We start from the raw sequence: 15165 nt of genomic DNA on the forward strand, positions 1-15165 counted from the left end.
CAGGTCAGGGCTTGAGTCCAAGGCTTGGGGTCACCTGCCAGAGACCGTGATTTGAGGCCACTGGTCAAGTTCATGCTTCTTTTCTTTCTTTTTTTTTTTTTTTTGAGATGGAGTCTCACTCTGTCCCCCAGGCTGGAGTGCGATGGTGCAATCTCGGCTCACTGCAACCTCTGCCTCCCGGGTTTAAGTGACTCTCCTGCCTTAGCCTCCCAAGTAGCTGGGATTACAGGGGCCCACCACCATGCCAGGCTAATTTTTGTATTTTTAGTAGAGACGGGGTTTCTCTATGTTGGTCAGGCTGGTCTCAAACTCCTGACCTCAGGTGATCCACCCACCTTGGCCTCCCAAAGTGCTGGGATTACAGTCATGAGCCACCACAGCTGGCCAAGTTCATGCTGCTTTAGAGCAAAGTTGACATTGGTACCTCTTAAACAAATTTACATTCCCCCTCAACCAGTTTACCTGGGAGGAATAACAAGCTGCCATATGAATACTGATGAGAAAGGAGGTGGGAGAGACATTTGATCATCAATCAAGTTATGATTATGAACACTCAGTTAAGAAAGAAATGTGAAGTCAGTGTTCCTGAACATGAAGAACAAGACCAGGGGTTGGGTTTTGGAGTCACACGGACTTTTTTGGTTCCAGCTCATTTGTCTTTTTACCCATTAATAAATTAATCTAAACTCTAGATTCCAGAGCCAGTTTGATCTCTTTCAGGAGGCCCTGTGTCAATTTGGTTTCGACCTTCTGGTCCTGAGGGTTGATACTGAGTGCTACATACTCATTCACTGAGCAGTGTGTTCATTCTGGGGCTGCTGTGTTGAGTGAGACAGACTCAATTTCTACCCTCCAACTCCAAGAAGGAAGTGAAGTAGGTCCCTAGAAAAATGTCAGGTAATTAAGGGAAAAGCCTAGGGGTCATCCATGTTGAGAATGGAGGCAGATGCTATGGTCTGAAAGTTTATGTCCCTCAGAACTTGTATGCTGAAACCTAACCTCCAAGGGGATGATGGATGGTATTAGAGTTGGGGGATTGGGTCATGATGGCAGCACCCTCACGAATGGAATTAGTGCCTCTTATAAAAGAGAGACCTCTTGCCCCATCTACCATGTGAAGACACATGAGAAGATGCCATCTGTGACCCAGGAAATGCCTGCATTAGAAACCAAATCTGCCGGTGCCTTGAGCTTGAACTTTACAGCCTGCAGGACTGTGAGAAATAAATCTCTGTAGTTTATAGGCTGCTCCACTTATGATATTTTGATATAGCAGCCCAAACTACTAAGACAGTGGAGAAAGAGTAACCAAGAGAGATACAAAAGAAGTTAGGGGTAGAACAGGAGTCAAGGAAACCAGGGAATTCAAGGAAGATCGATTACTCACCAGGGTCAAAAGCAGGAACTCAATCGGAAGAACAAGACCTGCAGAAGGGTCAATAGAATTGGCTGTCAGGAGGTGACCAGCTTCCTTTAGGGGAGCAGCTTCAAGAGAAAAGCAGGCAGAGGACAGACATTCAGGGCTAAGCAGAGTAGGCATGGGGAGGCAGGCAGGCCCTTTCATACACTCCTCAGTGAAGAGGAAGCAGTGTAACCCACCAGGCACTGTGGACTAAGGAAAGTGTTCAAATATAGGGAAGAATGGACAGAGGGCAACTGGGAAAATGGCTTTTACTTAGATTATTTTAAAGAACAATCTGGACTACCAACAGGAGAATAGAAAAATAGATTATGAGGCAGACATAAGATAGAAACTTCATGGCAGTTAAAAAATAATGAATTACTGCTATATACAAACAATATGCATGAGTTGTACAATTTTGAGCAAAATAATATATAACATATTATTCCATTTATGTCAACTTTAAGAACAGGCAAAATAACACAAAATGGTAGAGATTAAAATAGTGGTAACCTGGATATGGGGTAAATGTGAGCTGGGAAGAGGGGATGGAAGTGTTCTAGAACAATTCCAGTCATGTATCTGTATGTAAAAATTCATCAAGTTGTACATTTGTGTGCATAACCATATAAATCTCAATGTTTCAAGTCTTTGAAACAATGAAGAGGAGATAGACACATTCTTATCTGTTGCTGAGTAACAACAAATTACCTCAAGACTTAACAACTTAAAAACAACAAGCATTTATTATTTCATGGTTGCTGCAGGCCAGGTGTCTAGGAGAAGCTTAACCGAGTGGTTCTGGCTCAGGATCTTCTCAAGCAGTTGCAGGCAAGAGGTCAGTCAGGGTTGCCATCATCTGAAGGCTCTACTGGGGCTGGAGGATTCACTTCCTGGTCAAATGGCTCACTCAAATGGCTATTGGCAGGAGGCCTCAGTTTCTTGCCATGTGGTCCTCTCCACAGGATTGCTTGGGTGTCCTTACAACATGGCAGCCGGCTTCACCAAGAATGAGTGTCCAAGAGAGAGCAAGATGGAAGCCACCATGTCTTCTACGACTTAACCTCAGAAGTAATACACATCACTTCTGCTATGTTCCATTCATTAGAAGCAAGTCACTCTGTCTAGCCCACACTTAAGAGGAGAGGAACTGGGTTCCTCTTGAAGGAAAGAGTATAAAAGGAGTATCAAAGAATTTGTGGGCCTAGTTTAAAACCACCACAGCACAGAACTGAATAGTGCAGTGTTCCCAAGTGTTTGGATGCTTGGTAGTCAAGGGACAGGGTCTGGGAAGTCCCCTGTGGTGGGTAGAATAATGTCCTGCAAAGATGTCCATGTTCTAACTCCCTGAGCCTGTGAATATGTTATGTTACCTGGAAAAGGAGAATTAGAGTTGCTAACTGGCTAACCTTAAAATAAAAAGATTATTCTGGATTATCCAGGTGGGCTCAATGTAATCACAAGGGTCCCTAAATGTGGTAGCAAGAGGCAGAAGAGTCAATGTCAGAGTGATGAGGCACAAGAAAGATCCCATGGCCACTGCTGGCCTTGAAGATGGGGAGGGACCATCAGCCAAGGAAGGCAGGTGGCCTCCAGAAGCGGGGAAAGGCCAGGAAGCAGATTTTCCCCTAGAGCGTCCAGAAGGAATGCAGTTGTGCTGGCACCTTGATTTGAGCCCAACAAGATCCATGTTAGGCCCATTTCTTGTTGTCTTAAGTCATTAAATTTGTGGTGATCTGTGACAGCAGCAATAGGGAACTAATACAGAGTTCTGCCCACCCTTCTTCTTTTCCCCATTTCTGATCCATTTCTGCTTTCATCACATGCTTATGATTATTGTACTTATTTCTACACGGTCCATATTGTTATTCTGCATGTTTGCCATCTCACCTTTAAAGCTATAAGCTCCTTGCAAACAAGGCCTACACGTGTTTTGAGTTTTATTTTTTAAATGTTTATCTGAAGCACCAAATACATTGCTCATTAATTTGCAGCCATTAAGAACTTGACCCGGAGAAAAGGGAATCTTTGTACACTGTCGGTGGGAATGTAAATTAGTACAGCCACTATGGAGAACAGTTTGGAGGTTGTTCCTCAAAAAACTAAAAATTGAGCTACCATAGATCCAGCAGTCCCACTGCTGCGTATATACCTACAAGAAAGAAAATCAGCATATTGAAGAGATATCTGCACTCTCACATTTGTTGCATCACTGTTCACAATAGCCAAGATTCGGAAACAACCTAAGTGTCATCAACAGATGAATGAGGAAAATATCGTACACACACACAATTGAGTACTATTCAGCCATAAAAAGAATGAACTCCTGTCGTTTGCAACAATGTGGATGGAACTGGAAATCATTATGTTTAGTGAAATAAGCCGGGCACAGAAAGACAAACATCACATGTTCTCACTTATTTGTGGGATCTAAAAATGAAAACAGTGAAACTCATGGATATAGAGTAGAAGGATGGTTACCAGAGGCTGGGAAGGGTAGTCAGGGGCTTGGGGGCCGGTAGAGATGGTTAAGGGGTACAAAAATAGAAAAATTAGACCTACCATTTGATAGCACAACAGGGTGACTACAGTCAATAACTGTACATTTTCAAATAACTTAGAGCGTAACTGGATTGTTTGTAACTCAAAGATAAATGCTTGAAGGGATGGATACCCCATTCTCCATGGCATGCTTATTTCACCTTGCATACCTTTGTCAAAACATCTCATGTACCCCATAAATATATACACCTACTATGAACCCACAAAATTAACCATAATAATAAAATTCAAAAAAAAAAAAGAACTTGGCCAATTATTTATTAGATGGTAGAAGCAGCCAGCTTAGCAAAGAGATGAAACAAGGAGGAACTGGTGTGAAATAAAATATGAAATCCCATCATTCCTCCTCCTTCAAATTGAAGCCAAAGAATCACACCCAGGGCAGGACAGTTTCTGAAACACTGTTTGCTCTGTATCTTCTTTACTCTCATTTCAAGCTGGCAGTTAAGCTTCACCTTCCCTCAGTCTGGGACTTTGGGGCAGGCACAGCGTGGCCCACAGAAGGTTAGGTGGTCACTGGCTCCTCTCCACCTTTGTAAAGGCCTGAGGCCTCTGAAGGAATGTTCCCTTTGGGGGTGGAGGGAGGGAGAGGAAACCTTCAAGGGGGTGAGAAGGGTGGATCCCCAGAACCCAAGAAAGCTACCCAGTTCCTATGAGCAGCAGGGACCTGAGTCCTGCTTGGTGACAAGACCTCAGAGGGGTGCGGTGCAGGCAGAACTCGAGGCTGAGGGGTTCCCTGCATCACCCAAGACACCCTGGCCCCATGCACAGGTGGAAGCTGATTATGTGGAGGGAGCAGATGGGCCAGGCAGCAGGGTCTCTCCTGAGACCACACAGACTGGCGTCCGCTATCATCAGGGGCCCTCCCCATGCTATGACCTGGGACGTTTGCAGACCCAGGTGGAATGGAGGGAAGTGGTGGTTGGGAGGACCCTAGGATGACTAAGATGGAATTTCCCACCAATCCATCAGGAAGCAGGGGGAAGGGTTGGAGTCTGAAATACACTGATATAGAACCAAAAATAATCAACCTCCACACACTCAAGTTTTGGACTGGTACTCAAAACCATGACATCCCCTTTGGCTTTGAATGAAGGTTTTTAATCTCCAGTGGAGGCCTGGGGTTGGGGTGGTATTTAACAGGACAAGAAGCCCTGACTGTGCATCTTAAGGAGCTGGGAGGTGATGAATCGGAACTGCTGGTAGGTTCTGCAGCTGCGCTAGGTTGGAAACACATATTCGATGTCACCGGGGTTGAGGTACAGATAAATCAGAAGGCAGCTCCAGAAGCCAAGGGTGAAAAGGGTGCCCAGACCTGGTGTGAATATTTCCCACTGGATGGGGAGAAAGGGCAGGACCTGAGGCAAGGTCAGTTCCGCCGCTAGTGGTGCACCCTCCCCACCATGGGAGCCCCAGGCAGCAGCCTCTAGGCTGGGTGACCCAAGTCCTCCTTCCTGGTGCCACATCCTGTATGACTGAGCATGCTGGGTGGCAGCATCTGCTAACAGTCCCTACTCCTGGCACAACCTCAGGAGGGGTGTGATGTGAATGCGGCTGGGAGCACATGGCCTTGGGGACAACAAGGCACCTGATCGAGAAAAGGCACATCTTGTATGAAATCTATCTACCCCTGATTGTAGTTGTTCTTTAGAGCACACAACAAACATTTCTCCTGCAGAGGACAGAAACAGCACAAGAAAGATCAATTTCCCCTGGTCCAAGAAGGGCAGCCTGCTAGGCACCTCATCTGCCCTTGCTAAAGGGAAGGACAGAATAAGAGGGTGGAGCTGGCGGGTAGGCGCATCCAGGGTCAAGTCCTGCATGGTCACAGCTAAGGAGGCTCCACAGGCCTAGAAGGCAAGGCAGGTCAGGGAGGGCGCAGGCTCGGGCGGCACCCAGAAGTCAGCAGCGGGCGGAACTGTCCCTTCACTATGATACAGCACAAGCTCGGGGAAGTCACCAGGGAGCAGGAGCCAGGGGTCTGGCACCAGTGCTGGGCTCGGGCAGGGCTTCACTTACGCAGCAGGTGCCACAGTGATGAAGGGGATCCAGTGACCCCTGTTTTGTTTTTTGTGGTGCCATCGTCTTCTTGTGAAGAGCACAGGGTGCTCCATTGACTCTACCGGCTCCATCCATTTTCTTGGGCCTGAGCTGTGGTTCTCTGTGAGTCTTTCCCATCAGCCTGAGTTCCTGCTGCTCCTTTGGTGCTGTTCTAAGGGGACTGGGGGAGGAGGGCCAGGGAGGGGCAGAGAGTTGGGGCGACATTTTGCAGCATGACAAGGAGATAACCAGTACACGGGTGGCCGTGGAAGGCCTTGACTCCAAGTCACAGGGGCAGTAGGAGCAAAGACAACTCCTCCAAGAGTCTGGGTGTCCTCTGAACCCCAAAGGGATCCAACAAAGGGAAGGGAGGAGACCCTTTAGGGATGAGGAGAGACGAGTGCAAGTTACACTTACAGCTTATAGTTCTTCTGTGTATTTATTAAAATGTCCATCTTCTCATCCATATCTTTCTGCATTTCCTTCAAGAGAGAATTCAGAACTAGCATCTTCATTTTGAAGGACTTTGGAAATACCTTCCTCCTGCCTCTCTGAAAACCATTCTGCATCTTACTTCCTCAAGAATCCTCGCTAGACTTGGGTGAGGTGGCTTTTGGAGTGTCCGTGACATGTACAGCTTCTCCCCTTCCTCATCCCCCTTCCCCGATGAGACGAAAGCACAGGCAGAGACATTAGGGAATTTTTCTGAAGTCTCTAGGTGAGCCAGAGGCCAGCTACTGTTTTATCTGATCTCACACTTTGGATAAAACCAATGCTTGCCTTGGTTTGATGCCTCTAAAATGATGGAACCAAGAAGACCAATCTTGTGACCCCAAAGACAATTTGACTGCAATGTTTTGACCCTTGGCATGCACCCAGATCCTGCGTATTTATGTTTGCTTCATCTTTTACCTAATTCCTGGCAAAGATGGTCAACAAAAAGTAAAATGACAGCAGTTAAAGGGATACATCACATGTATTATTCACTCAGAACAGAAAGAATAATCAAATCTTGACAAAGTTTTGATCTATAAAATGTGACCTGGGTAAATTGAATGGAAATAGTGGACATGAGAAAAATTCTAAGATGGTAGAAGCTATAACTGGCAATATTTGTCACAGAGAAAAACAGGTTTGGGTTGTCATAAAATAGAAATAAAAACAATTTATTCCAATAAAATAATTTTCATTAAAAATGAAAGATTTGGTAACAGTTTAATTGATGTACTATAGAAAATTGATCAAGAAATTACACCGTCTGCATAGAGATGATTTCATAAAATACCTTCTTGAAAAGCATTTTTAAATGTTAGTACAAATTTGAATAAAATTTTTGTATTCATAGAGTCAAAATATCCTTGAAGTCAATGTCCCCTAGGTCCAAAACATCAGAGTCAAAATGTCCCATATTCTTACACGTTTCACCAACATGTACCCCTTCAAAATCATCATGTTCCAAACTGATTTCATTCTCCCAAGCTACCTCTATCTCCCCACTGTCATTGTCATCGTCACCACTTTCTTTTAATCAACCAGATTAAAATTTGGTGTCATCACGGACACTTGCCTCTCAAGACTTCAGTCTCCATATTGAATCAGTCGCCAGGAACTGTTATTTTTCCCTCAGTGCATCTTTCAGATTTATCTTTTCCTTCTTTCCCTATACCTGGTCCAGCTGTGGTGTTCCTGCTGCCAGACATCTCCACCTGCTCCCCGGGCCCCACCCAGGCCGCCTTGCAAACAAAACCTGCCGGGCTAAGCTTTTTGAAGTGCTCCTCCCAGAATGTTCTTTGATTAAGAATCTCCAGAGGCCTCTTGCTGCTCACAGAACCAAGTCCTAGCTTGTCTGCATGTATTTCAAAAGCCATCATTACCTACAGCCTTTGTGCCCATTCATTTTTTTTTCCCTCACAGTTTCCCCCAGTGGTCCCACTTCATGACTGATCCCCGTGCTGACCACCATATACAACATACTCCTCCTACCTCCTGCCCTGCTTAAGGGGTTCCGCTGCCTGAAATCGCCTCCTTTGTGCCTTTCCATACCCAGCCTCCCCACCAACAAAACACTTACTTTGTTTGGATTTTAACAGAGAAATAATTAATGCATGCCCTTTGTAGAAAATTTGGACAGTACAGAGGGATATAAAAGTATGAATATTCTCATCCAGAAATAACTGCTATGAACCCCTTTGGTATATTTCTTTCCAGTCTTTTTTCTATATATTTACTTATTTTTTTTAACCTAGCTGAGATCAGCCTATGTATATTACTTGTATCTTGCTTTTTTAGTTCTTATTATAAATATTCTTTCTAAACATTGTCTTTAATAGTTCCTAACTTTTATTACATAAATATTTCATAACTTATTTGGCCATTCCCCTACTGTTGAAAATTGAGGTCGTTTCCAAATTTTTATTATTACAAATAATCCTGTCATGAACATCTTTTTATGTATACCCATGATGGCGTTTCTGATTATTCTCATAGGTTAAATTCTTTTTTTTTTTTTTTTTTTTTTGAGACAGAGTGTATACCCATGATGGCGTTTCTGATTATTCTCATAGGTTAAATTCTTTTTTTTTTTTTTTTTTTTTTGAGACAGAGTCTTACATTTCGCCCAGGCTGGAGTGCAGTGGCGCGATCTCGGCTCACTGCAAGCTCCGCCTCCTGGGTTCACGCCATTCTCCTGCCTCAGCCTCCCGAGTAGCTGGGATTACAGGCGCCCGCCACCGCGCCCAGCTAATTTTTTGTATTTTTAGTAGAGACGGGGTTTCACCATGTTAACCAGGATGGTCTCGATCTCCCGGCCTCGTGATTCGCCCGCCTCGGCCTCCCAAAGTGCTGGGATTACAGGCGTGAGCCACCGCGCCCGGCCTCTCATAGGTTAAATTCTAAGAAGTGAAATTGACAAATCAAGAGGTTGATTTTTTTATATCTATTGTCTAACAATGTTCCAGTTTTGTACAAATTTGCACTCTAATTAACAGTATAAGAGCATTTATGTCTTATACTGTAATTGTCATAAATTAAAATTTTGCTTGAGTGTAACAATAATTGATTGTTCATTTGCATGTATTTAATTATGAGGTCAGGCCTTTGTTAATATGTTTATTGCTTTTTAGTTATATTCTCTTCTGTGGATTGTCTGTTCACACTCGTCTATTTTCCTACTTAGTTCTTATTGATTTATGTGAACTTTATATGTTATGGATAAAAACCTTTTTTCTGTGCTTATATTTTTGGAAAAATGTTCCCCCAAACTGTTTCTTTAATTCTGTAAATGTAAGTGATTTTTCTGTCATAATTCTTTTAAAAAAATCTTACATAGTTAAATATATCAATATGTCCTTTGTAATTTCTTCCATTGTATTTATATTTAGAACTTCTATTTACATATTTACTTAACATTTCTTCTTATTGGTTTTTATTATTTAAAATCACTTCATAGACTATTTAGCTTCACAGTGTTAACTGGCTTAAGTTTTTTCTTCATATAGTCAAGCAATGTTTCTAATATTACTACCTAGTCCTTTCCTTCTGACTGACATCAAAAAATCACCTTTATCATATTGTAAATTCTATAGAGCTGTGATTCTCAACCTTGAGTATACACTGGAATCACCTGGGCAACTAAAACCCACTGGCGTCTGGACCTCATTCTAAGAGCTTCTGACTTAATCGTTAGGAGGTGTAGCCTGGATGGGGAGGGCGTAGGGGAAAGGCTCTCCAGGTGATTCTAATGTGCAGCCAAGGTTAGTAACTGCGGCTAAAGTGTTTAGGACCTGGTTCTCATCCACAGGCAAGCATCTGAATCTAAACGGAGTTTTAAGCAACTCCGGCCCACCCTGGAGATTTTTATTCAGTTCCTCTGGGAAAGGGTCTAAGTAAATGGAGTTTTAAAATTCTCACAACTGATTCTCATTACATCCCAGGCAGAGAGGCTGTTGAGGCGTTATCTATCTATCCCATTTCATTCATGTGTTTGGTTATCGTTGGGCTGATTTAATAACTTTGTTTTTATCGTGAATTTTAATATCTGGTAAGGCTAATGTCCCCTTACAACTCTTGAAAAATGGGTACCTGTTTGCTTTTGCCAGTTTACGCTTCTCAATCTTTCCCCTGGGAACTTGTCTAAACTACAAGGGCCCAGCACCATCTGGACATGAGCCCAGGCTCTGTTTTATTAGTGTTCCAGGTGATTCTGAAACACACCACATGTTGTCAATCACTGCTCTAGAATCTAGATCATCCTAGTAATTTTTTGAGTTAAAAAAGAATCTTACTGGGCTCTTGATGAGATTTGCATTAAGCTTCCCATGCAGTCTTCAAGGCTCAACTTGAGACTTACTTTCTCTGTAAGGACTTCACTGCTTACTCCAACCCGCATTCATTTCTCAGGCCTCTAAGCCCCTAACTAGCAAACAACGAATTAATTATTTGGCTTGCAATGCTTTCTTGCAATGGAATATGGGACTACTAGTAGATAATAAGCTCCTGGAGGGCAGGGTCTGCTGGTGTCTCTTCCACAGTTTCCAGTATGGTACTGGCCCATGGAAGGCACTCAAGTAATGCTTACCTTCATAATTTCCACAAATTCGTGAAGTTTATCAAAATCCTTGTCCATTAGAGCCTTTATCTAACAAGGAAGAAAGGCATGGCTTGACAAAGCACAGAGCATGTTATTGAGGTTAGTTGTGGCGTCTTTCGGGCATTTTAAGCAAATGGCAGCAGCTGCTCGTCTGGCATGGACTAATAATGGCCTGTTAGAGCCACTTTCTTCTCAAGGAGTCTGTGAAGGGACTAGGGTGCAAGCACCATCAAGTCACCACCACCACCAGCCTTGGCACGGCTTAGATCTGGCTACTGCAAGGCTGCATGTGGAGCTTGGACCACAGCTTCAATTACACTTTCTTGCTTGATTATTTGCTTTTTTCCTAAGGATGCTACAGGTCGTTGGTTGGTTGTATCATAGAAATGAGAGGTTTCCTGCTTTGCAACTTGCTCAGGGTAGGTGAATAAGGAAGATGGGGTTGGTCCCTGACTTCCCCCTAAATTCAAATTCCAAATCAGCCCCTCTCACTCAGCTTCATCACTAAGGTGACATCACCCACCCTTATCAAAGAGACACTTTAGGGAGTCCTCAGTCACTCAAAAATTGGGTTTAGGCATCAAACAAGTAAGAAGTGAATAACCTAATACTGAAGTGCTCTGGGTATTAGGACTGAGTTACATTTTTCCATGCAATTCCTGCTTTCCTTCACTATTCAAACTTAAGGATTGCATTTTTCCTGAAGCTACACTTTCCCTCCATGATATGGAAGGCCTCATCTTCTTACCTGTTTTATCTCCTCCATTTTCTCCTCGAGCTCTTCTCTCACTTCCCTGAGTTCATTCTGAGGAAATAAAATGGAGAAGAGAAGTAGGAAAGAAATATCTAGGATGGAGGGGAAACCATCAACAGGAGGAAAGGAAAGATCCTGGGACACTGTCAGAGAAAAGCTTCCAATAGGGAGGAAAGAAAAGATGTTGTTGAGACAATAGGATAGACCAGGCGCACTGGCTCACACCTGTAATCCCAGCACTTTGGGAGGCCAAGGCGGGAGGATCACTTGAAACAAGGAGTTTGAAACCAGCCTGGGCAACATAGCGAGACCCCTACCCCCATCTCAAAATTAATTAATTAATTAATGTTTTAAAAAGACTATAAGATAGTGGGACCTACAGGCATCATGTGTCTCTGCCAAAAAATGCACAGCCTGAATCTCATCATGAGGAATCCAACAGACAAAGCCAAACTGAGGGTTATCCCACAACATAAGTGATCTGTAATCTGTAAAAATGTCAACGTCCCCAGACCAGGTGCAGTGGCTCAAACCTGTAATCCCAGCACTTCGGGAGGCCAAGGCAGACAGATCAGCTGAGGTCAGGAGTTCGAAACCAATATGGTGAAACCCTGTGTCTACTAAAAATACAAAAATTAGCTGGGCGTGGTGGTGCACGCCTATAGTCCCAGATACTCGGGAGGCTGAGGCAGGAGAATTGCTTGAACTTGGGAGTTGGAGGTTGCAGTGAGCCTAGATCATGCCACTGTACTCCAGCCTGGGCGACAGAGGGAGACCTTGTCTCAAAAAATAAAATAAAAATAAATAAATGTCAGTGTACCCAAAGAAAAAGAACTGTTCTGTTCCAGATTATAGAAAAGACACCTGGTGATTCGAGGCAATGTGTGATCCTGGATCAGACCCTAGACCAGAAAACGTCTCCTTTCTGTTGTTATGAAACACATGTGTGGGACAACTGGTGAAATTAGAACAAGGGCTATAGATGAGTGTTGTCTGTGTGTTAACTTCTGGATTTTGATAATTGCACTGTGCCTATGTAAGAGGATATTCTTGTATTTAGGAAACAGGCACTGAGGATTTGGGGAAAACTTACACTCACGTAGTTTGGAATATAGACATGCCTCCGAGTTCACGCACTCACCTTTAGGTCCTGTGTCACTCCTGCTTTGGTAAACCGCCCTTCTTGTTTAACTGCTTTGTAATCAAATGTCTGTGGATTGAAACAGGAACACAGACCTTTGGGAATTGCAGATGGGCGGTGGAAGTGCAGAGGCAGAAGAGATCCCCCTGTGTTTCTGTTCCTCCCTTAGGGCTAAGGCAAGAGGAAAGCTGGTGGCCCCACCTGTGCAGAAGGTTCCTCTATCCTCCTCCCTCTTTCAGCTCATCTTGTTCCACTCCCCTGCTGGCCCACGGGGCCTCAGCTCCTTTTGTCCCTTGAACAGCCAGGCTCATTCCCACCTTGGGCCTCAGTGCATGCTGCCTCCTCTGCCTAGAAGGCTCTTACTCTGCCTTTGCAAGGCCAGAGTCTTGTCCTTCAGCTCTCAGCTCAAAGGAAGGCTTTTCCCTACCACCCACTCTACGGCAGCCACTCAGACATGTCTCCCTGTCTTGATTCCCAGCAGAGCAGGTAACACTGCTGAATGAGTCCTTGTTCGTTTATGTATCTGATTGGTTACAGTGTGAAGTTCTATGAGAGCAAGAACTCTCAGTGCATCCCCCAGCACCTGGGACAAATCTTGGCCACTAGGATCAGCAAATGACCCCTGACTCCTGGTCACTTCCCCATGGATCTCAGGCCTGGCTGCTGGCATGGCCTCAAAAGGGCTTCTTACTTTGGTCAGCTCTGGCTTCAATTCCAGGCAAACTGCCTTGTAGTTCTTGCTCTGCAAAAAGGGGAGACTGGGATTCAGGCTGGCAGACATCAGGATTGGGGAGGAGAACATCTGGCCCTTGCACGGGAACCCTGCCCCCTGCCCCCCACAACCATGCAACCCTGCCTGTCCAACTGGCTTGAGCTCAGGCTCACAGACCCCGCAGCACCCGGATCAGATTCCTAACAACTCACATCTTGTCGTGCTGTCCTCTTCCTATGGGTGTGTGTCTGCCTATTTGGCAGGCAGCCCTCTCCCTGCTGGAGGCGCCAGCGTGGAGAAAGCACTTTAGGATAACTAGAAGCAAGCCCCGGAAGTGTTGTTTCCAGAGCAAGGGCTTTGGCCATAGGCAGATTTGCACTATAATCTCAGCTGACCTCTCTACTATCTCTGTTATTTTGGGTGAGTTGCTTAGCCTCTCTGAGCCCCCATTTCCTCATCTATAAAATCAAGGTGATGATTATATTTATCTAATAAGGTTATTGTGAGCCTTAGCCCTGCTGGTTAGATGTGGGCCTGGCAGGCCTGGCATGGGCCGTGGAACCATGAGTGGTCTTGGAGTAGGGAGTGCTCCCTTGGCAGTGCTCCTCATCCCCAGAGGGAGGCAGCAGAGGCCTCTTTCCTTCCCACCCCCAAGGCTAGGGATTAATCTCACACCCCTTCCAGACTGAGAGGCTGCTTTATGCTCAGTACAGAGAAAGAAAAACCAGAGATTCATGCGAGCATTCTCTGTATCCCCTGCCCCGACACCATCTCCATTCAGTAGGAGCTCAGAGAGGACCCACACTGTCCAGCGATGTCTCTCTTTTACCAGATGTGTTTTCTTCAATTCTGCCCTCTTGGCCAACATGATGGAGGAGGCCAGGGTGTTCTTCAACTCCCCACAACAGCCCCTGGGACCAGGCCACTGTCCTAGGCAACTTACAGGTCAAGGTGAGGGCAGGGTGACCACCCCTTTGTGTACGGAACAGCTGAGGTCACAATGCCAGGACCCACATGGTGGTCCAGAGTGTCACCACAGCTTCAGGCCTGGGGGGCTTTGGCCACTGAGATGAGGGGTTCAGGCCAGGTTTCAGAGTCCCACCAGGCCTCCCTCTTGCAACAGAAGGAAAGTCCACACTGAGGAGGATCATGGCCTGCTACGGTCGAAGTGCAAGGCACACGTCAGAAGCAGTGGCTCCTTCTGCAGCAGGACTCACCTACTGACTCAGAAGGACGTCCTCCAGGGACAGCCAGCTCCTCCTCTGAGCGCACAGCCCATGTCCTCTGCTGTGCACTCCTCACACGAATGGACCCCACCTCGGACCGGAAGCCACCTTGGGTTGGAGGATGCCATGAAGTCTCTCTGGTTCAACGTGCATGCACCGTCTCACTTAACCTGGGTTACTCTGTATGAGGTGGGGTAGCCAGTCTCAGCAGGATGGTTTCTGATGCCTCTGACCTCACACTGCCCCTGTCCCACAACCACCCCCAGACCCCTGCCCACCTAAAAATTCTCTTTTCCTAGTTCTTCTATCATCCTGGAAGAGGGTTGGGACAAGAAGCTAAAGATAAGAAGCTTTTCGGGCAAATGAAGAATACTGAAGAAAAGGCCATTCTGCGGGTAGCCATAGTTTGTGCTAAAGTAGACAGTCAGAGGAACATGGCACCCCATGGGATAAAAAATCACTGGGGATCTGGGTTGGTGAAATTGATTTCTCTTTTCCTCTTATCACTGGTCATTCACTTCCTTCTTCCCTCTCATTTCAACTGCTAGTTGCACAGAAAAGGCCAACATGGACATCTGAGGACAGACAGCACAGGAGTACAGGAACTAATGCAAATTGCATGTGAATGACATCCCCACGCAGGCCACTACTGACCACACTTACCCTCCCGTTTCACACACCTGCTTGGGACTATCCTTCCTGGAGGCCACTGGAACTTCTGGAGTCACCTGCAGCACTTC

General features: G+C 45.3%; 1 protein-coding gene across 10 annotated transcripts; it reads right to left on the reverse strand.

The window, feature by feature from the left end:
- Positions 1 to 2124: 2124 nt before the first annotated feature.
- On the reverse strand, positions 2125 to 14179 carry TEX35 (testis expressed 35). 10 transcript variants are annotated; one of them, XM_055111107.3, is made up of 8 exons: positions 14029 to 14147; positions 13179 to 13229; positions 12488 to 12556; positions 11341 to 11397; positions 10581 to 10640; positions 6422 to 6486; positions 5984 to 6185; positions 2125 to 3554 (listed from the first exon to the last, which is right to left on the reverse strand). In XM_055111107.3, the coding sequence occupies exons 1-8, from the start codon at positions 14065 to 14067 to the stop codon at positions 3222 to 3224; spliced, it is 876 nt and encodes a 291-aa protein (XP_054967082.2). In that variant the 5' UTR covers positions 14068 to 14147; the 3' UTR covers positions 2125 to 3221. The 10 variants fall into 10 exon arrangements, with proteins under 10 accessions (XP_054967082.2, XP_054967079.2, XP_063459835.1 ...); XM_055111104.2 differs by having other exon boundaries at positions 2132 to 3554; positions 13071 to 13229; positions 14029 to 14141; XM_063603765.1 differs by having other exon boundaries at positions 2132 to 3554; positions 14003 to 14141.
- Between the last annotated feature and the right edge of the window lie 986 nt (positions 14180 to 15165).

The sequence above is a fragment of the Pan paniscus genome, chromosome 1, assembly GCF_029289425.2.
Source record: "Pan paniscus chromosome 1, NHGRI_mPanPan1-v2.0_pri, whole genome shotgun sequence".
Taxonomy (NCBI): Eukaryota; Metazoa; Chordata; class Mammalia; order Primates; family Hominidae; genus Pan; species Pan paniscus.